The 23,483-nt window shown below is 33.9% G+C and overlaps 1 protein-coding gene across 1 annotated transcript; it reads right to left on the reverse strand.

The window, feature by feature from the left end:
• Positions 1–19,089: 19,089 nt before the first annotated feature.
• On the reverse strand, positions 19,090–23,267 carry LOC145805566 (uncharacterized). The gene is made up of 3 exons (XM_082900726.1): positions 20,777–23,267; positions 19,944–20,689; positions 19,090–19,857 (listed from the first exon to the last, which is right to left on the reverse strand). The coding sequence occupies exons 1-3, from the start codon at positions 23,265–23,267 to the stop codon at positions 19,090–19,092; spliced, it is 4,005 nt and encodes a 1,334-aa protein (XP_082756852.1).
• Positions 23,268–23,483: the final 216 nt, after the last annotated feature.

Below are 23,483 nucleotides of genomic sequence, written 5' to 3' on the forward strand. Positions count from 1 at the left end.
AGTGGCCTTGGCACGAGTCATAGGTTTCCTAATTCTCTCAAAATATATATTAGGTGGCGATTCTGAGATCTGATGACGCAGTCCATTTTTGGAAAATGTTTTTTGCAATAAAATAGATTTTCTAAAAGTTGCCAAATTTAGACTCCCATCTACGTTTCACATTGCACTCGTGAGACTAGATCTAAGAGACCGAGGGTTCGAATTGTTAACACGCGCATGTACCCCCCAGGCAGTGTTACAATAATAACTAATCCATAATTATAGATGTGTATCATTAGAGCCTCACCACCACCACCACCACTGCCACCACTATCACTGTCACGCTCATAACTATATATAGACTTCAGCACCACCACCGCCGCGACTACTACTATCACTGTCACCCTCATGACTATAATATAGACTTCACCACCACCACCATCGCCATTGCCACCGTCACCACTACTATCATTGTTACCAGGGGTCCCCAAATGGTCCTCAGACAAAAAGCTTGATATCACTCAACCCAACCAACTTGTCCTATAGTCCGTCCCAGCTCACTTGAGTGCCTAGCCCATCCTAACCCATAAAAGATGATTTAGGGCTTTGGACAAAGGTTTGTAACCCAAGCTTATCCATAAACCTGGCCCGTAAGAGCCCGCATAGGTAAGTCTAATATTTAGTTTGATTTTTTTGGGTCTAATGTTTAATTTGATTTTTTTTTTTTGGTTTCATGTTTAAAGTTTCTTATTTTTTTTCTTTCCATGTTTTTCCCTTCACTTGTAGATAATATATGTTACTATTTTTTTTTTATTATAATTGTATAAGACATAAAAAAGTTTTTAAAAAAAATTCAAAATACTTGAATTATGTTAGAAAGTAAACAAGAAAAATAACTAATGAAAATATTAAAAATATGTGAATGAAAAATGTGTAAAACGTAATAATATAAGTGTAATGAAAAATATTTAACCTGGTTCGGTTTGATTTTAGCCTATAAGATTTGGGCTTATGGGTGGAACATGATTTTAGTTTTTCAACTATGCCCGGCATGGACCAGCCCATTGACTAGTCAAAACTTGAAAAATCTGTTAAAATATAGGATTTGGACACAATATCTGTCGGTTGGGTAAGTCTGACCAGTCCCATTGATGACCCCTAATTGCCACCCTTACGAGTACAATTGTACTAACTGCACCACCTTTCCACCACTATTATTATCATCGCCACATGTAACAACTATCATTTTACTATCACCACTATCATTTTACTACCACCACTAATACAGTCGTCATTACCACTATCACCATTATAACCACAACCCTCAACCTCCACCATTACTCTACCACTATCAACACCACTACTATTCCGTTGCCGTCGCAACCACGACAACTACTACCATCACAACTTTATCTACATTACACTATTCTTTCATTATCACCATAACTGCTTTATTCCCACCACCACCACCACCATAGTATAAAAATTAGAAGAGTAAATTTAAAAACAATAAATTTAAAATTGTTTCATTTAAATATCAAATAATTTGTTTTAGTTCAACAATTAATTTTTATTAAACAATTTTTAAATAAAAATTAAATACTCATCTTTCAATATTTAATTTTCACTTTTTAATTTTATCAAACACAACCTAAATCAAAGATAGAGAATGTATTGAGTAATTTTTACCAAAAATTAAACTAATATAAGATTAAGCTAAAAGTTAAAAATATCCAAACAAACACAATTTTAACAGTTTGAGGAGAGATTTTCACGAGAAATGAGATGACAACACAAACATAAGAGCATCTCTAACAATTCTGCCTAGTTTTTCTTCAAATTTTAGTTAAAAAATGTCTTTCCTGTCATAGAGAACCACTCTTAAACTATCATCTTCAACAATACTCTCTATTTTTTCTCTATATATTTTAAATATTTTACAAATATTTTTTCTTTATCATTTTTTAGTAAAAATATTTTTCCAAGTTTTCTTCTCTCTCCTCCAACATTTGACAAAAATAAGAGGGATTAGAGAGAAAGAATAATTTTTTAATTGGGCACTCGATCCATAAATCCAATTTTGGATTTTCCATCCACAAATATCCACATTCTAAAATACTCTATCCATAAGGATAAGCTCATGCAAAATGATCAAATTACCCATCTATATATATACCAACCAAACCCTACCTCTCTCAAATGAAATAGTCCCATACTCTCTCCGATCTAAACCTTAAGGTTGTGTTGTTTCTATCACCGCCTTAAATGCCTCATCTCTATCACTGCATCATCTTCGTTACAAGCACTCCTACCGTCGCCGTCCATCGTTGTGTCGCCATCACCGTTGACCTTAATAACGAGAGTGCATTCGCCGTCGCCCTAACGATGCCATCATCTTCTTCCATACCACAATCTAACTCAGATTCCACAATTGTCGCTGCCCTGAGCTACCTTTACATTCTAGACAGAAGGCATTACCGCCTTGTTTTCTGACATCTCTGTCACCATCCTCTGACAGACTTTATGATTCTCTCTCTATCTTTCTCTCACTTCCCCAAATTTGATCTATATATATGTGTGTGTATGTGTATGTATATCATGTGTGATGGGAGAAGAAGAAAAGAATAAAATCATTATACTATTTATTTTTATTTTTTTTGTTATTGATGATGAAACAAATAACAACACGCTTATTTTTATTTTTTTTTGTTCTTCTGTGATATGGTGAAGATGCGATGTTGATTCTTTTGTAAACAGATAAATCTGTATACATTCATCAATTCCAAAACTAAAGTTTTGGTTGTTAATGTTATCTGTAACATTTCTATGCTCATACATGTCTCTAAATTTCAAGTCACATTATCTCATTTCTGCAAAACTCGTATAACAAATGGATTTCAAGTTTTTCAATCTTCAAATGCAAAATCACATATAAGAATGTTTTGATTTTTATGATTTATTTTGAGTTATATTTCATAGCAAGTCTATACATGTGTGTATACATAATCAGTATCACAAATACTTCGGATGATTCTTGTATGTGCAGTGGATAATTCCAATAGATATAAAATAAGTTTGGAAAATTTTAAATAGATAGATCAACTTTTCTTCTTCTTTTTTTAAATAGATAGAGAAAAAACTCACATATTTTAAATAGATTGAGAGAGAAACTCAGAACTTTTGAACAGATAGGGAAAATAATTAAATAGATAGTCAATAAATTTTAATAGATAGACAAAAAATTTGAACAGATAGAAAATAGTTTGAACAATTAGTCAACAAAAAGTCAACTAATAAAAAAATTCAACAAATAAATTAAGGGGTAAAATTGAAAACAAAATGTCCTTCAGAAACAAACAAAATGATTTCTCACCAAACTTCAACCAAAAATATCCACTGGACCTAATGCCTTATACCCTCCTTAAATTGGACTTTTCAACAATAGCCCTTTTTTAATTATAGGAAGTGATTAAAGTATCTCTAAGGCACTTTTTAAATAAGGTTTGCTAGGTATTATGCCTAGTATCATCATATTTTAATCACACCAATAAGTTAGCTATTACAATAGCTATCTTAACAAAAGAATTCATAACCAGTTACATTTGAAGAGTCTTGAGAGGCTCTTTTAACTGTTTGTGTGTATGATATGTAAAATAAATAGTAGTGTTGGAGTATATAGATAAAAAAAAAAAGTAGGAAAAATAAATAACATATATATATATATATATATTAATATTTTAGCTACTAAAAAATGAAGAGTATAGTTAGAGTTGCTCTTAAAGCCTCCATAAATAGAGGGAGCCAAAAGTTCATTCCCTTAAATAGGGAATTGAGTAGGGAGACTATTGGAGAGAATTATTTTGTATTCACTCCTTAGGCCTTGTTTGTTTGGCGGATTGGGTTAAATGGGATTATGAGTACGGTGAGATTGAGTGAAGAAATTATTAGTGTGGTGGTATTAGGTTGGAGATGTAACATGAAGTGTGTTTATTTGTGTACTAACATGGTAGTATTAATTAGTTAGGAATAAAACTATAAAATTACCTCAAAACCCTCCTCATATATATAGTATAATTTTATTCATTCTGTTTGGTTTCAGTTTTCAGAATAAACTTTTTAGAAAACTATACTTTTTTTGTTTTTCGTATTTTTTTATTTTCACTGAATTTTTTTTTATAGTTTAAGCAATTATTTTTTAATTTTTAGACACACCTAACATAAATACATTTAAAAAGCATAATATTTGTGAATTTTTTAAAAAAAAAATCACTAAATACCAAAAATACAAACAAAAAAAAAATTCAGTACATTTTTTGTATTTTTGTGCATTTATTAATTTTTTAAAATATTTTTTCACAAATATTTTACTATTTAGATACATCTAAGTAAGGTGCATCTAAAAAAGTAATTAAAAAAAACTTGCTTAAAATTTTAAAAATATTCGCTAAAAATAAAAAAACACAAAATAAAAATAAAAAACTCAATTTCCAGAAAATTGAATTTAGAAAACTGAAACCAAATACACTAATTGTTTTGTAAAATGGAGGACAAAATAGTAATTTAGCTGCCAAATTGCGTGAGGAGATTAGCTATTCCAACCCTATGGAAATATTAATCCCACCATGAAACGAGATTCATATTTCTATGGGATTAGCAATCCCATGATATTTTGTTACACACAAACATAAATTTGGTGGGTCCCACAAATTAGAAATCTAAGACTGTGTTTGGTTATGTGTTCCAAACACATTTCCACCTACTCATTTGAGTGTGGTATTTGTTTTAAGCTTTCAAATTATAATTCCACACTTGCTTTTGAAAACTCCTTTCCAACTGGGAAAATTTGGCTAACCCGAATGTCCCCCCGGACGTCCGGAACAGTATTTGGTTTTTTTATTCTTGGGCACTTGATATTTTTATATTGTAAACAAACAAAAATTCAGAATTGTTTTAATTTTTATATGAGCTTTGAATAGAATTTTGGATTGTGTATTTGGTTATGAGTTGTAAATTTTTTAATCAAATAACTTTTCTAATTTTAAAAACTCAAAACTCCCTCCAAAACTCAATTCAAAACTCATAATCAAATAAATTTTTCATACTCAAATCATAATTTCAAAACTCACAAACTCAAAATACAACTTTATTATCTAATCATATTTAGAAAACTCTACCAAACACTACCTAATTCTCCCTCCCAAACTCTCAATCATGGCCTTAAAGTAGGGGTGCAACTTAGGCGGGCTCAACCCGAGCAACCCGAATCCAGCCTTAATTTTTTTAGGGCTTGGACAAAATATTTTCAAATTTGGTACGGGCTTGAGCAAAAATTCAGAAGCTCGAATTAAATTTGGACGAGCTTAGGTAAAGACATTAAACAACCCGAGCAACTCAAAACCCGAATTATACATATATAGATATATAAAAATATTAAATATATATATATATATATATAAATTATTAGCCATTACATGACATTAAAATAATTTAGAATATTAAATCATATTAAATATATACTATATATACAAATAACATAAAATCTTACTTTTTTTATTTTCATTCATAAATTGTAAAGATTACTATAGCGGCATCTCTCTTACATTATATAAATTATTTGTTTTTGATGGTATTAATGATTTTGTATATAAAAAAATGTAAATATAGTCAAATTTTAATAATTTAATAATATAGCTGCAAAAAAAAAAAAAAAAAACAATTCGGGCAACTCGGGTTTAACTTGGGTCAGGCTTGGACAGGCAACTTCGAGTTACAATTCAGGCTGAGGCGGGCCTGGACAGATCTCAATACAACTTAAGCTGGGCTTGGACAACCTCTCAATCCGACTGAACCTGCCCAAGTTGCACCCCTACCTTAAAGTAGAGAATAATGGAAATAAAGAGACTATTAGGGATGCACTAACAACTTAGAGTCCGGATCCTCGGCTGCTCATTCCTGAGGCCATTCTTGCGGCACCCCCAAAACGACGTTGTTTTGGGGAAAATTTCAATTAAAAAAAAAAAGGACAGAACATAATCAAAGAAGAAGGAATGAAGAAGGGAGAAGAAATATGCATCGCCGTGTGTGTGTGTGTGTGTGAGAGAGAGAGAGAGAGAGAGAGAGAGAGAGAGAGAGAGATGGATAACAGATGCTATCCATCCACTTTGTGTGTTCCAAAGTGGGTTTGACAGATGCCATCTATCCACTTTGTGTGTTCCAAAGTGGGTTTGATTCATGGATTTGATTCATGGATTCATGGATTGATTAATGGATTCAACTCGGCACCATGGATTCATCTCAGCACCATGGAATCAAAGTGGGTTTGATTCATGGATTCAACTCAGCACAAAATGGGTTTGATTCATGGAGTGTGATCTGCTGAGAGGAAGGGAAAAAAAATGGTCGGAATTATCTCAATTTGTCATCAAACAATTTTACAAGTGGGTTTCCCATTGGTATCAAGAATCTTCAACAACTGAAGGTGTTTGATTTGCATTCAAATGGGTTTTTTGGGGACATTCAGAACTTGTTTTCGAAACTTCAAAATGTTGAGTTTGTTGATACATGTTGTTCGTCCCCTGAATGTGAAGAAAGTAGATTGAAGAAAACAGAGCAAATGTATCATCATCATCAATATCTTCATTTTTGCTCAACACACAAAAACTGATTGAACAGAGCAACAGAGATTGAAGGACCCAAAAGGAGATCTGCCTTCTTCTTTCTTCTTCTCCTTTCTCCCTTCCTTCTTTTTCTTTGATTCTGTTTTGTCTTCTTTTTCTTTTTCTTTTTTAATTGAAATTTCCCCCAAAACGACGTCGTTTTGGGGGTGCTGCAGGAATGGCCCCAGGAATGGGCGGTCGAGGATCCGGACTCGGTGGTTGTAAGGAAATGGGACTAGGTCACTGGATGGTTGTGAGGGTGAAGCGATGGTAGTCAAAGGCGACTAGGAGTGGATGTAAATAATTTTATGGTGCTATGCATATAACAACCTTCATAATCCAAAATCATAAACTATCATGATTTTCACAAATAATAACATAATGCGGAAATAAATAACATACCCAAATCAGTTACGTGAAATCTTCGAGTGTCCCAAAATTGATTGAACATAAATCTGATAATAATATTAGTGGAAAAAGTAGGGGTGTTCACGGATCGGTTTTGTGCGGTTTGCGGTTCGGTTTTGACCCGCCCGCATCTATGCGGTTTAAGAAAAAGTCAACCCGCAACCGCCCGCAGTGCGGTTTGCGGTTTGTGCGGATAGGGTTTGTAAATGTGCGGGCGGTTGCAGGCGGTTTGCGGTTTACACTTTTTTCTTTAAAAATTAATTTTTAAGTTTTTTTTTCCCATCGAATTTAGGCATTAGATTCATTTTATATATTTGTGATCAATTGATAACAATTTTCTGATGAGTTTACAAATAAAAATTGAATATCACTAGCATTTTTGTCATGAAAAAAATGTATATCAATGCATTAAAGGTTGTACTCAATTAGAATTGTCAATTCAGTAATCAATAATCAAACTAGAAGCTTCATCGATCACCAGAAGAAAATTTTTATTAGAAAAAAGTGGATGAGACATCAATGAAAATCATATAAGAAACCAAGTTTAGGACTTGATAATTCTACGATATTAAGAAAGTTGAGAAATACTTAAAAATAAGGATCCTAGTGTCATAGAGAATATAATGGTGCTCCTGTTAAAGTTACAAAGTTGGTATATAAAAAATAATATTAATAATACTAATTAAAGTGCGGGCGGTTTTTGCGGGTTGCGGTTTTAACCCGCGACCCGCCCGCAACCCGCAAATTTGTCATATTTCAAACCGCATCCGCCCGCATTATGTTTGCGAAACCGCCCATTTATATGCGGGTTGGGCGGTTTGAGCGGTTCGGATAAACCGTTGCCCACCCCTAGGAAAAAGGGTTTCTCTATCTTGACCCTCTTTAGAATACATTGAATTCAGAAATTAATTTGATGGGTAGTCTAAATGTCCTTTTATAGGTAGAGAGAGGACCAGTTTCTTTATTCAACAATGATTTCACTTTCCCATCAAAATAGGATACTTGGAAAACACTCTTCTTTATTTACCAATTAATGTAGAAATATGAAATCATAATCCTGCCAAATCTCTAATTCATATTACCATATCATGTGGGTCAACATAATGACTAAATAATTAATTTAGTCTTACAGTGGATGGATAGTGATTGGAAGAGAGTTGTGGTAGCAAAGGGTAATGGTGGTGGTGATGCCAGTGGAGAGGTGGTGATTATTGAGTATGTATGTACACAATATATGTACATGAAGGGAAAGAAGGATAGTGAATTGACAAAAATATCCATTTCTATTGGTTAGTTAATAATGAAGTAGACAGATGGCTTTAATTAAGACTAATTTGAAAATTCAGGGCTTAAATTGAAAAAATAAAAAATTTAGAATTTGATTTGTTAAAAGGGCCAAACTCAAGTTTTTTTGTATTTTTTTTATTTTAATTTTTCCAAATATATATACAATTATATTTTCAAATATAATATTTCACAAAATTTTGTTTAGTTATGATGATGCAATTTTTGATGATAGGACAAGTTGGACTGATCCACGCTCCTCAGTTTAATGTCTGAATGACCAAGCCCACTAGAGAACCTGCACAAGAGTTCAACGGGGAACGGGGAGTCCCCCAGCAAACCCTCCGACGAGCAAGTTAGAGAGAGAGAGTGGAATATGTAGATAGATTAGAGATAGAAAAGCTTAACTTTCTTCTTGTCTTCAACGTTTGCTTATATCCTTTGGTAATCATTTCGTTGTCCCTTCCGACCTGTCACCTTGGCCAAAAGTCTATGCTGTAGCTTACCTTGTTCAAGGTGAGGGCGTGCTGTCCCGACGGAGAGGTGTTGTCATAATAAATGCAGTGAGGGGCTGCATTAATGGCGATGTGCAGTGTCAATAACTTTGCAGATCTTTGTCTGCTGATGTGGCTTGCCCTTTACCTGCCACGTGTCTGAATATCATTGGTCCTTCATGCCATGTTGACTTCCAGATGGTGCTGGGCCTTATCAGTTGGGTTATGTATTGGGCCCTAAGTGATAGGCTTGGGTTGTTCATAGTGGGTTATGGCCTTTATGGGCCTACCCATGTCAAGTTATATGTTTATGTTTACATACGTGTAAAATTATTTCAAAATGTATTTTGCGTCGTATAAACTTATTTCAAAACCTATGTTACATGTATATAATATGGGAAAATAATCTTAGCTCAGTCATTCTATAAAATTCTAAATTAAATAAATTTATTTGATAATTTTACTTAAATTACTTATGTTTATGAGTTCATAAATATAGCCTCAAAACAATCTTAGTGCCATTGATATTTAAATTATGATAATTGAGCGACCGAAAAATTTTGAACTCTTAAAAAATTGTAATACAGGCCTAACTAATATTGAATAATTACAATAAAGCCTCTAGAGTATTCCTATTACTTCAGTATTTGATATATATGTTGATTTTGATCAATAAATTTTTTCTTTTTGCTAATGAAAAAATAAAATAAAATTTAAACTCACGTTGATTAATTTTTTCATTTAATCGACTGTCTCGATTTGAGCATCAATTTCCGTTCGAACTTCGGATTCAAGGGATAACCTCTATGCACTCTGAAAAATCTAAAATCCTCGAAATATTGATTTGTGATTATGTATTAATTTTAACCAGTAAATAGCAATCCCAATCAAACAATCAAAGACAAATCGACACAACGATTTAACATGGAAAAACCACAATTAGAGCGCCTCCAATTGTGATAAAAAAAAATCACGGGCAAAAGTCACAAAACAATTCACTAAGAAGACAAAAAGGAATTACACAAGTGTACCCTCAATTACTTAGTGAATCTACGCCCGAATTGAACTGACCTCTATATGCCTTTTCTACCACCGTCTTCATCTCAGAATTGTCTTACCTAAAGTTGAATCCACAACGCCAATGTCGAATCCACAACAATGGGCCACTCCGAAATCTACCAAAGCTTCAGGCCCAAATTTCACGGAATCCACCGAAGAGCAAATCTCTCTTTTGTGAATAAAACAAAATAAACAAACCCTTTGATATAAACCACTAAATTCATGATATAAACTCTCATAGATATCAAAGGAAACAAGCAAAGAAGTTCCAGATGAAAACCCTAATACCCAAAAAGAAGATCTGGAAGCCATACTCTAGAAACTGAATTAATTGCAGATTTATAAAAAACACAATCGCGATCTCCGCTCGAGCTCAGGAATGGCCACTCGAGCGGGCTAACTAAAACGCGTGTTTCAGAACAAGGATCTATGCTCGAGTGCAAGAAAGGCCGCCCGAGCGTAAAAATACAACTCTCAGTACTTTTGTAGGCGAATGAAGCTTCTAAAAGAATTGCATCTTCACTCGAGCGCACAATCGACTGCTCGAGCGCACAAACAATTTCGACTGCAATTTTACTTTTTGCTTTGGGGGTGCTGGCCCTCGACCTTGCCTGGGCGTTGCCCCCTAGACTCCTGCAAGCTGACCGGGCAGCTCGATCTCTGACATAATCAGCAAAGTGGCAAACATGATAGGATTAAGATTACAAACTCTTCTGCATAAGCACAATTCGGGTTAGATTCGCATCTAAATACTCATAGCCTCACTTACAACTGAAAGGAATTTTGTCAAAGGGCATTGCCAATTACAAAAACCTAACACACTTAGAAGATGAGGTCATAGTGTTTGTATAAGTTATCCTAGTAACGTGGAATAATTCTACTAAATTGATAATTAAAGTGCACAGAACGTCTCAATTTGCATGCAGATAGGCTCGATTCAATAAAAAATTTGTGATATGAACTCTCCACGCCCAATTATGATATTTTCCTATTAATTTTAGATGTTACAACTATTTATGATGATTCTAGAAAATTAGTTAATTTAATAAACATAAAATAAGTCAAAATTGTATTATAATTATGCAAAATTTGCGAGAGTTATAGACAAAAACTTTTATAGATGAATTTTGAACCCTTTTGGACACCTCACACTTTTATTGGCACAATGGACCTCCCTTGTAGATGTGGGGTGCCTGGTGTGTGCCTAAGTACAGCAGGGATGTTGTAACATTAAACGACACTTGATTGACAAACCATTTTGCATTGCTATATATGCGCAAAAGCTTAGCACCGACTTTATCTTCTTGTTTTTTTATTTTAAATTTTCTAAGTTAAACACTCATAAACTAAATTCATAGTGTATTTGTTTTTACTTTTCATTGAGGGAAAACACAAAATGGAATTATCAATAGGTCCTATTAACTAGAATTATTTACTTATAAGTTCTGAATTTTTTTTTTTTTTTATGTATTTACTTCTTGTTTTGATAATGAAAACATTCTGAAACCTTATAGTTTTGTTTTGTGTTTAGGAAATAATCACTTGGTACTAGTAATGAAACTGAAAATTTTATCAAAATAATAAATGATTAAGACATTATGACTTTTATTTGTGAGTTTTAATTTATTTTTAGTTTATTCAGTGGCAACACTAGAAAATTTTATAGATAGGGTCATCCAACAAATTTAAGCTCCATAAATTTTATTTAAAAAAAAATTAAGCTAATTAACATTTTAACTTCTTCACCTTTAAGTAAAATAAATTTTTGATAAAATATTATTATCTTAAAAAAATAAAAAAAGGAGATGCACCAATAAATCCCAAATTCCTATCTTTTGATTCATTTAGTCCTAACTTTTGTCTTATGAACCAATAAGTCCTATTCCAGTGTTAATGAACAAATAGCCCATGTTTTATCGCGTGGTGCACCATCTAGTAAGGGTAAATGTGGGTTTTTGCGATGTGGAATTTACGTCTCTGCCCCCAAAATCTTACTGTAGAGATTTTTGGTTTCCTTTCTAACCAATCGGAATGGAAGAGACGTGTATGGAAATTTCTTGTTTGTTTATGTTAATGGGATAATATTGGGTGTGTTTGTGCTCCATCAGTAATAGGCAACGTTGAATCCTTGTGGAGTCATAACCTAAATTAACAATTATTTTTCCTCCTAAACCCTAGAAAATACGAAACCCCTCGTCTAACATTAAATTTACATCGGCGAGTTGGAGCGGCCGTTGTGACGTTGTGTGTTTGTGCGTGATGTGTACGACATGTATCGTCGAGTAAACAACCTCCATTTGTCGTCGTCAGTGATTGTGTTAGTGGCAAATGACGTGAGGTAAGTTGATCGTTTGTCTATTTGAAGCCTTGATTTTCTTTGTGCTGTTCCATTTGATCTTTGAACATAAGCCCTGTTTGGTAGAGCTGTGGGAAAGTGCTTATAACTTATGCCTAAACAGCTTATAGCTTATAACTTTCAGCTTAAGCTGATTTCCAGCTTATTCTTAAAGCATCTCCTGCCCCACTCAAAGAATAAGCTGATTTCTGACTTCCACAAAGCTATAAGCTATAAGCTAAACCAAACACATCAAAATAGCTTAAATTAAGCTGAAAGCTGAAATAAGCTGTAAATAATTTTTTCCAAACAGGCACATAGTGTGGTATGTGTAATATTTTGTTAACATCTTATAATTATCGATATTCTATCATAGTCTTGTTGGATTTTAATGGTAGGGTGGGCTTTGTGATTGTAGAAAGGGTTATGGTTCTATAATGCCTACTGCATTTGTAAGTTTGTTAATGTTGTAGGCAATTTATGGGTTGGAACTTGGCTACTTTTTGGGTCCAATGTGTTTGATTTGGTGAATCTACATTAATTGTAATGGTAATGGTATTTTGTGATTGGGTGCCTGGTATTTTGTTATATTGGGGGAGAGGGAGAACAGTTCTTTTGTTTTTGTTTTTGTTTTGTTTTGTTTTTTTTTTTTTTTTTGTGGTGTATATTAGCTGGTGGTGATATGCATTGTAAATGGGATTTGTGGTATTAGCTGGTGGGATTGGCCGGTTGTGCTGTGATTTTAGTAGCATACATGTTGACATGTTGACATATTTAATTGTAGTAATTTTGATACGTCATCACATTTGTGTTGTGTTCTAATGTGGTTGGGGCAAATGTGTGGTGATGTTATTGAGGTTGGTGTTCGTTTGTAATCTTGTCGAAGTGTGATTTTGTCATTTTATATGTTAGTGTACAATTAATTTAATAGCGTAAGTTTACTTGTCAAAACGGAAGGCATTTAGAGCAAACGGTCCGTAGCAATCTGTTGACATTGGAATGAGCCTCATTTCAATGTTAACAGCCAGATTCGAATAAATTATTTCAAAATGTATCCATTTTGGATTATTAAAATTGATGTTGTTGCTATTTCTTGAACATCATTCGGTTTGGATAGACTTCACATATATGCACTATAGGTACGAGATAGAACTCATGTACAATTAATTATTAAACATTGTACCGCGAATTACGAGATGACAAACAAAAGGAAGATCTATCTCTTCGAAAGAACTAACGTGATTTTTTTTTTTCCGAAGTAACTTGATGTGGTTATTAGTAGATGCAATAGTTTTGTTGGATACGTCGCTATGTGTACACGATTACCCTTGTATGTTTTTTTTTTTTTTTTTTTTTTTTTTTTTGAGGTGTGTAGTGTGTTTTACGCAAATGGAATGTGTTCTGTGATGTTATTTACATTCATTGCACTTTGAATTGCAGTTAATAATGCATCGTGTGGTGTAATAGAAGTTAGTATGTAATTTTTTTGTAGGTAGTGATAATGTTATGTATGGTGTTTCCCCTATGTTTGTAATGTTTTTTTTTTTTTGACATGTGGATGTGACACATTTGGTAGGTATCACTGGTAGGCAAAATGGGAAACAAAGTGTTGGTAGTAGCACACCACGATCACAATAGTCCATACAAATGTCAGCCAAATTGGCCACGAAGAGTCAAACGAGACTGTCATTCCAGAAAAATAAAGTAACCAGCAATAGTGTTAAAAAATCTGACGTCGACCCGTCGAGGCTAATGTATCGGTCCAACATTTCCGGAGTGATCAAGACTGTGCTTGAGTTGGAGTTACGTGATGGACATATTTGGCAATTGCAAAAAACCCCACTTTGGGAGATGATTGATGCTATCCATGTCCACAAGCTTAATCTGAAATTGTTCAAGAAGTGTGATGCCACAGTGTGGCGAAATTGTTCAATATACCATCATCCATACCTGTCACACCAACATTTCCGACCTCATTACAATGCCAACATATACGGAAAATACAAAACAACAAATGACATTTGACATGGCAATCATAAAAACTATGCGTATGTGATGTTAATGGCGCACAACACACACACACATCACACCGCACTGACAGCTAACACCCAAAAAAATCATCACAATAACAACAAAAATTATCAATGATACACCAACACCATACACAAAATAAACATACAAACGTAAAATACACCAAACAATCAAAATACCTACCTGTTACAATACGATCGGCGCACGCAACACCGGAGCAAACCTAGCAAAACACCACCAAAAAGGGGTCACGCCACCGGATTATGGTCACCACCGGAAAAATGGAACACAACACACTCAATAACCCAACACTCTCTCTCCAAAACAATGAAATCATTGTTAAACAATCAAAACTTCCCTCCCACACATTAACATTGCCTTCCCATAAAAAACCGAATCACTCATTTAGGGGGAAAAAATCACACAAAGGGTATTCATGTAAATTCAAATGGAACCAAAACACCCTAAATAAAACTTACCAAAAAAAAAAAAATAGGACTAATTGGTCCATAAGAAAACTCTTAGGACTAATGGTTTAACTTTCCTCCATATAGGATTTATGGATAATTTTTCCAAAAAGAGAAAAAGAAAAAATCCTTTGCAATTGTATTCAACGAGGTGTCATCTTTTTAATTATTACATTTATTACATGATAACCTCATTGTTGATATTGTCAAACACATTTTTTTATATATGCATGATCAAGCAACCATTTAACTATTGATGTTTCATTTGATTTGAGTGTTAAAAAGATAAATGTAATAGAGAATGATTAGATTCCAAATGGGTTTTGATTTCTAATGAATGGGGTTCATTTTACTTAATGAGATTAGTTAATTATCAAATAAAGTTTTTACTAAATAAAAAAATTCAAGGCTTTTCATAGGGTGATGGATGGATGGGACACCATCACCCATGCAGTCGCGTCCCCCCGAGTTTATTTGTGTTAATTTATATTAAAATATGATGTGAGAAGTATATGTAGTTGAATTGTATTTTTTTATATATTTACAATGATAAATTTATTACTAAAAGTTATAGTATGACTTTTTGATAAATAACTCTTAGAATTGGTTCGTTGTTGCCCCTAACAAAATCTATTGTAGTACTGGTTATAACTTGATTATTATCGAGTGTGGTGTTGATTTTTTATTTAATTTTGACCTATTATGGTTATTAAGTTGGTCATGACCGAAGAGATTTTTAGTTAGAAAATGTACTCACAAAAAAGTCTCACAATTGTACACACAATGATGTAATATTACAAGTATCAATATTTTATTTGTTACACATCTGATAATATAGAATCCCATCCTATCACCACATCATTGTGAGTTAATTTGTGGGTTAAAAGTATGAGTATGTAGCATTACTCTTTTTTGTTATATCTCAAATGATTTTTTATTATGATCCAACATGGTTCCTTTAATAATGACTAAAAATGATATTTGGTTATAATTTATGGTGGTCCCTTTATTTATGATGAAAAATTATTTGATTCTAAATTTTGTGTTGTTTGTGATATTAACACCATAAATTGTCATAACCCACTCTTTTTAGAATGTGTATTGCATAATTTTTCTTAACCATCGACATTTGTAGTTTTAATTTATGTGTGATTAACTAAAAATAAAAACATATTATGCACAACAAAGCGGAGTGATTTACCAATTCGATACCATTTTGTGTCACAGCAACCGTGCTGTATAGCAGGCACCCCCTATCCCTTCCCTCGCTGAAATGTCAAGATCCTTTTACTTTTGTATATTTTAACAACTTACACATTTCTTTCCATGTAAATGAGAAAGAAAATTAACTCAAAAATAGAGTATAGTGGTTGTGGTGATAATGGAAGGGTGGTGTAGTGGAGATAAAGTTATGATGGTAGTAGTTGAGATGTAGTGGTGGTGGTGGTAATCGATGATAGGATTAACTATTAAGAGAAGACTATGGGGGGGGCATGACCCCTTATTTTTATGAAAAATTATGTTTATCATAGCATTTCTAAATATATATATATATATATATTATTTCATAAATAAAATGACCTCTTAGTATAAAAGATATATATCTCATTCTTCTCTCATCTTGCATTCTCTTTTTATTTTCTATTAAAAAATTTCTTCACCTTGTTAGAGATTGTTTCTATGATATTTGATTTTTTTTATGTGTATATATATAATTTATATATAGGATTGCACATACATGTGTATTTGTCTATATAGTGAAAAAAATATTGTCTTTTGGCCCTTACGGTGATGAAATCTTGATTCCGTCATATTAATGGTAGTGTTGATAGTAGTGGAATGATGAAAGTGGTAATAGTGACGATGGTGGTGGAAGTAGAGGGTTGTGGTAGTAATGATGATAGTGGTAGTGATGACCATAGTAATGTTGGTAGTAAAATGATAGTAGTGCTTGTAACAACAATAATAATGGTGGTGGAAAGGTGGTGCGGTAGTAGTGATTGTAGCCGTGAAGGTGGCAGTGGCAGTGGCAGTGACAATGATAGTGAGGTATGTAGCAATGAGGGTAATAATGATGGTAATGGTAGTGATGGTGGTGGTGATAGTGTGGTCATAACGATGCACGTCGATAATTATGGATAAGTAGTTATAAATTCAGTTTACTTAATTTGTTTTTTTACTTTTAACATACATTTGAAACGACACTTAGTTTTTAAAGTGGCATTAATTGTGATTATCAAATGGACTAATTATATTACATGAACTTTTAAGTGTTGAATTAGATTATCAAGCATTACCTTAATTTTATAACATTTTGATTTTTATTCAAATTTTTATCCAAGTACAAAAGACTCAAATATTTACTCAAAATTTTCAAAATTATTTTATGGTTCTCAAATTTACCACGTTGAGTCTGGTTTAGTATCTTTGATCAATTTTAAATTTGATATAAGTTTTAATCAATGACTAAATGATAAATTGGAGCCCAAGGGTCCATAAAACAAACACCCTTCAACATTAAGAATTTACTCCTACAACCTCTTACGCAGTTACAAGGGTCTGTAGTGCAAATATTAAAGACCATTTTAGAAAATAAAAAATAAGAAAATAAATGAAATAAACTCAAATTTAATAATATTGCCCTTTCCACTCATAGTTACACCACCAACCCCTCTCCACCTGTAATCCCTCAATCGTCTGCTCCGTTTGTAATTGCAACACCAACCCCACTTCACTTGGATTTCCCTAGCACTCTTCCACCCCATCTTTCATTACCGATCCCTACCATTCATATTGTTTATCTTTGGCTACAGATGGCCCTATAGCATACATCTTCGGCATTCTGACGACTTTTAGCTATACGTCTACTCAACAATCGTGGTATGCATTGTCTCATGCAGACTTTAACTCCGCCATGAGCTTGGACAATCTCAATCAATGCGGACATGAAAATTATAACAAAGAGAAGCACTGCCACAACCACAACTTTGTTGGAAGCCATTTTTTCCGGTTTTGTAATTCTTCTTGGATGTGAATTAAAAATTTATAGATTTAAATATGCTTGCAACATGCAATAGAGGATGAATTTGAAGAAAATAAACTTCATGTTCTTTATAGTTTGCAAAGTTGATATTTTTAGATACTTGCATTAATGCTTAGCTCTATATATAGTTTTTTCTAGTTGTTTTCTTTCTCAATTCAAACTTTTTGAAATGATGGGTTGTACTATATGTATACTAGTGTATGCCCATGCCTAAAGGCACGGTGTAAATAATATTGAGATTAAAATGTAGTTGTAATTTGTACGTATCATATTAAAATTTGTAGAGTCTGTAGCACCTGATAAAAGTTCAAGTCAACACTCCTACCATTAGTTTGTGGCTAACACCTAATACATTGGTGGGTGTCATGGTACCCCAAACCACAAATATCTGATTGAAATCTATATAATACACAGAACATAAATACCATAACCTCGCAAATAGTAGTCTTTAGAAATTGTTTTCACATTAAGATACGGAAATCAAATATTTTGAAATAATTTTCCAATCAATATACGGAAAGCATTGAAAAACTAAATGCATCATATCATGAAGAAGAAATCAACTCTATGCCATAGCATCCCAACAATAAATGGTAAAAAAAAAATAATTCCTGCAACTCATATGGTTTGTCAAATTAATGTGAAAATCATCAATTACATCAACTATAGAATACAAATTGTTGCTTTACAAAATAGTCAAATTAAAAAGATTTTAAAGTCATCTAATAGCCATCAAGTATTGCTAGTATCAATACTTGAAAGAAAATGTATAGTAAGAAGAGTAAATTAAATAGGAAAAATTATAAATAGGTGATAACTTCATAAAATATTTAAAAACTCATTGATTTGTAATTTTCTCAATGAAAAAAGAAGATGAGTAAAGAGAGCCCATATAACAGTTTGGTGCAAATCTCCATCATCATATGACAATAAAAGAGAACATAATTTTATACAAAAAGGAAAAAAAAATAAAAAAGTGTATACAAAGTAGTGACAACTGACATGTCCAAAGTAGTGACAACTTACATGTCCAAAGTAATAAATCAACTTACATGTCCAAAATAATAACTCAATTGTAAAAGATCAAGTCAGCACTCTTAAATCAAACTTAGCTATTATGGAAATGCAAAAATATAGGGGAATAAAAGGCTTCACAAAAATATTTGAAATACAACAAAGTCCACATAGGTGGAAAGCTTTACAAAAAGTGGGTCATAGCTATCGTCTGCTTTACAAAATGTATATACTTTACAAAAATATGTGTTTGATAATGTCTTCAAATTTGTTCTTTCCCACAATTCTTACGAACGTCTCATCAATTTCTGAAAGGTCTTCATAACAAAACTTCAGGGTAAACAATATTTGTAGTGAAATCTGGCTCATCATTAGGGAGGATGATACTTATACGATCGAAAGATGTGCATCTGGATAATGCCACGTATAGTTGCCCATGACTAAAAACAGGTGTACACAAATCAACCCCAACAAATTTCACAGATTGTCCTTGAGATTTGTTAATGGTCAAAGCGTATGCCAATCGAACTGGAAATTGACGTCTTGTCATTCGGAAAGGCATTTCTGCAGAAGACGGAGTCAATGATATCCTTGGTATAAATGCCAAATTGCCAAACTTCTCTCCAGCTAAGATTCGAGCTTCAATTATGCGAGTGTCGCACCTTGATACCATCAATCTTGTGCCATTACACAGTCCATCTTTCGGTGCAATGTTTCTTAATAACATTATAGGACAACCCACTTTCAACTCTACCTTAAAAGCTGGTAGCCCAGGAGGATCCAATGAATTTAAAAACTCATTAGGATATCTGTTTGTAATGGAAGGATCAATTTCATCATCTTCAGCCATCTTATCTGCAGCAAGATACGTATATGTATTCCCTGGAAAAATATTCAACGCAGCAATATTGATAGCACTGACATCATCATTTCGTGCAGAAAGAATTGTACGTTCCGTTAAAAATGATGGGGTTGATGTATCTGCCACATCCAATTGTGGATAAACTGCTGAGAGTAATTCCTTTAGGTCCTGGCATCTGTGTATTGTTGATGGAATTTTAATGATTTCTTGCGGATTGGTTCCAACCTAATAAATAAAATAAAATAAATTTAAAAAAATGGTGTAATCAAAGTATCCTTAAATGGTATAATCAAAGTTCGAATGAGTATTACCTCCGTCAAGAATTTTGCAAAAATAGCATTTCCAAGGTTTGCAGGATTCAAGCGCATATTCAAATCTAAAGATAAAACATGTAGATCTTTCCACAAAACAGAGTGTCTCAATGATGCATTCACAATTTGCTCACGAACTCCTTTGGTTATAACTGGTAAGATTTGTCGAAAGTCTCCACCAAGAACAACAGTGATACCCCCAAATGGCTTTTCACAATCACAAATATCTCGAAGTGTGCGATCAACCGCCTCAACACAATGTCTATGTTGCATAGGAACTTCATCCCAAATTATGAGTTTTGTTTCTCTAAACAATTCAGCCTGTAATGATTGCTTGCTAAACCCACAAACTGAATTTTCCAAGACATCCAATGGAATGGAAAATGTTGAATGTGCAGTGCGACCTCCTACTAATAGCAATGATGCAATTCCAGATAAAGCCACGGCAACAACAATATGGCCAAGGCTGCGACATTTTAATGCAATCGTATTGTACAAAAATGTTTTCCCCGTTCCAGCACCGCCATTCAAAAAGAAAATAGTCCCTTTACTTTCAAAGACTGAAGAGGTGATTGCGTTATAAGCAGTTCGTTGTCCATTATTGAGGCGATCAATAGTAATTTGCACATCTGTCTGTTGTGCCTCATTATGTAGTTGTTGATGTTCGAATATCAATCGGTTACCAACTGTTGCACTCCAATTTGCTGTAGGTTGTGGCATGGACGGGAAGTCAATTAAACTCTTTCCTGATTCTTGAAGCATTTGATTCAAAAGATACAAACCATAATCTTCAATTTGAGCCTCAGTTGGGTTAGAAATGGCAAACAATGTACGAAGCTTATGTGCAAGATCATCACAGATATGCATTGAAAATTGATTCCATAACGCATGTGGTTGTAGTGGAAAACATTGGGTCAGAATAATACAAAACAATCTCCTCAATTGATATCCGATTTTCATAACTGCAGCCTCTTTCAAGCACTGTATCCACTCTTCATCATCTTCTAAGAGTCCTCTGGCAACACATGCTGATTTAAACGTCTCATGCAAAACATTGTTAACTGTACGTAAACATTGAAACGATCTTGGCCCTTTGACAACAGTTAACAACAAACGCAGATAAAATCTTTCACCACAGTTAGGGCTAGCAAAGTACATTCTACCAATTGCATATCCATGTTCTCTTGGTTTCCATCTATGTTCTGACTTAAGCCAAACAAAATGTTGCGGAAATTCTTGGTAAGTGAATTGGCATTCATTTTCATTGGAAGCACAATAATCAAAAAAGCCAGTAAGAGTCGATTTTTGTTGTGCAGCTCTAGAAAGAATCATTTCCAATGAGTCATTAGGATTGAAAAGAACACGATGCATTCCAGGTAGATGAAGTGCCAAGCGAACAACTGTTGGCATCTCTGCATGCAAATGATGACCGAATATTCGCCAAGCAGCTTCTGGTGGTCCAATATACCTCGCATCAAGATATTGTTGGATCTCATTAATCAATCCCAAAACCATAGTTGTGCGATCATAACCCTTGTAAATATACTTATGTATATACTTAACACATCTCACTCCAGCACAAACTTCTACATTTATATGACAGTTGAACCGTTTAGAAAGATATGCATTGTATGGTACCACATCCCTGTTATCAACTTCCTGTCCTCTCACAGTATATACTTGACCACTATTGCGACGACGATAGATTGGATATCCATCTTGGTCCATAGTTGTTGATTCTGCAAAGGCTCGAGGGTATCTCTTAGTACATCTACCATTTTCCATACATGGTGCTTGGGGATTTCGAGCACCACATGGTCCATGTACCATGCAACACTTGACAGTTTCAAAAAGTGTAGGATCATCTTTTGGATCTGAAAATTCTGCACAAACTAATTTGTCTACTTGAGCACATGTTCGAATTTTGTCTGGACCTTTAAGAAAGAGAAGCGCATGCATATGTGGTAGGCCTCGTTTTTGGAATTCAATTGTAAAAACATGCGCAACTTTATTAACGAACACTTTGTTTGTCTCTATCTCCTTCATCAAACACTTTCTTGTTAGCTCAAAAACACGGGCAATCAAATCCGGACGATCAATAGCTTTTTGGTGTGGTAATAATGCTGAAGTAATTTCTGGCCAATTGGGATTTGCAGTCATGGTGAGAAAAATATTTGGGTGCTGGTTGTATCGCGTGATAGCCATTGAATCTTGAAAGATTTCAAACATATGTCTAGGACTACCAGTAAATGAAGATGGCAAAATAAACCTTTGACCAATTTGATTAGGTCGCAAGTCATCTGGATCGATATCGCTTAAATCTTGGTAAAGTTCGGCCCGAATTTTTTTTTGATTAAGCTTATAGTACGTCAACCGATTTTGTTCAGTTGCAGCCCAAGCATCTACCAAAAACTCTTGGAATAGTTTTCCACCTCTCAAAATTGTTGAATACTCTGTAGGTCGCTCAAACAAACGATAACTATAAAAATCCATTTGAGTAAGTCGATCAGTTGAAGGCCGATCATGTTTAACGTCCCACAATTTCAACTCAGGTTCCCATCCGAGCTCACCATACGGGAATAATAAAACATAATGCAATGGCAAACACGCTGGGTGACATTCATTAATTTGCATCTGTTCATTATTTCCCTGTAGATGTAAAACAACATCTCTCATTCCAGTAACCCCGGTTCCATCACCTGGTATTACAATTGCAATCTCATCAACAGTTGGTAGGTTATACCGTCGTCGGTCTGTTGCTGAACTATAGTGAAGATGAGCAGGTAGATTTTGTCCAGTGAAGGCTAATTGATTCAAAATTGCATGAGCTTGGCGAAATTTGTCTACGAATGCATTAACTTGCAACAAACTATCTTGAATAGTTTTGAGAACATCCCTTTGTAAGTGAGGATTTCTACGATTTCGAACTTCTAAAGCTGAATCAGGATCATAAATGTACAACTGAGCATAAGTTGCATCCTGACCTGGCTGTGGTAGAAGTGATCCTGTTCGATGTCGCAATTCCCCATGGATAATAAATGGTTTAGGGCCACTTCCCCTTAGTACTCTTGGATCCAATGTAGCACCAAGACTTGTAAAAGCATTGGCTGCATTGTATACTCGAGTATAACGTCGAAACGATCTTGCTTGATCATCATCCCCATCATATAATGCTTGAAGCGGTGGAGGGGGTGTCATAAGCAGAGGTAGCCTAGTCTTTCCTTTTGAACAGCAAGTTCCAAATAGGGGACGCTTTCGAGATGATTGTGCTAATTTTTCGTCCATCCAATGTAAGGCTAAACAGTAAGGACGTAACACATCCATCTTGCCGAGAGAATGACAACATGAATTCATGTGTGATTGAGTGTTAATCGCAGTACTTATAGTCATATCTTCTAATTCATCATCTGTACATAGATCCTCTTGAAGAAATGTGACTGTAGAATTAGGCCTACAAATATTTGTTGTGCATAAATTAAAATTTATACACATGAAAAAGTAAGAGTGTTATTTAAAGAATTAAACATGTTTTACCAATTC

The sequence above is a fragment of the Camellia sinensis genome, chromosome 13 (genome assembly GCF_055761805.1).
Source record: "Camellia sinensis isolate YWXY chromosome 13, ASM5576180v1, whole genome shotgun sequence".
Classification (NCBI taxonomy): Eukaryota; Viridiplantae; Streptophyta; class Magnoliopsida; order Ericales; family Theaceae; genus Camellia; species Camellia sinensis.

Excerpts from the sequence above, each read along its gene's own strand:
- LOC145805566 (XM_082900726.1), bottom strand. The coding sequence starts at position 23,267 with ATGGATGTGTTACGTCCTTACTGTTTAGCCTTACATTGGATGGACGAA. Across the intron at positions 20,690-20,776 it reads TGATCTTGCACATAAGCTTC|GAAAGAGTTTAATTGACTTC; the intron begins GTACATTGTTTG and ends TTCAAGAATCAG. Across the intron at positions 19,858-19,943 it reads TTGCAAAATTCTTGACGGAG|GTTGGAACCAATCCGCAAGA; the intron begins GTAATACTCATT and ends TTTATTTATTAG.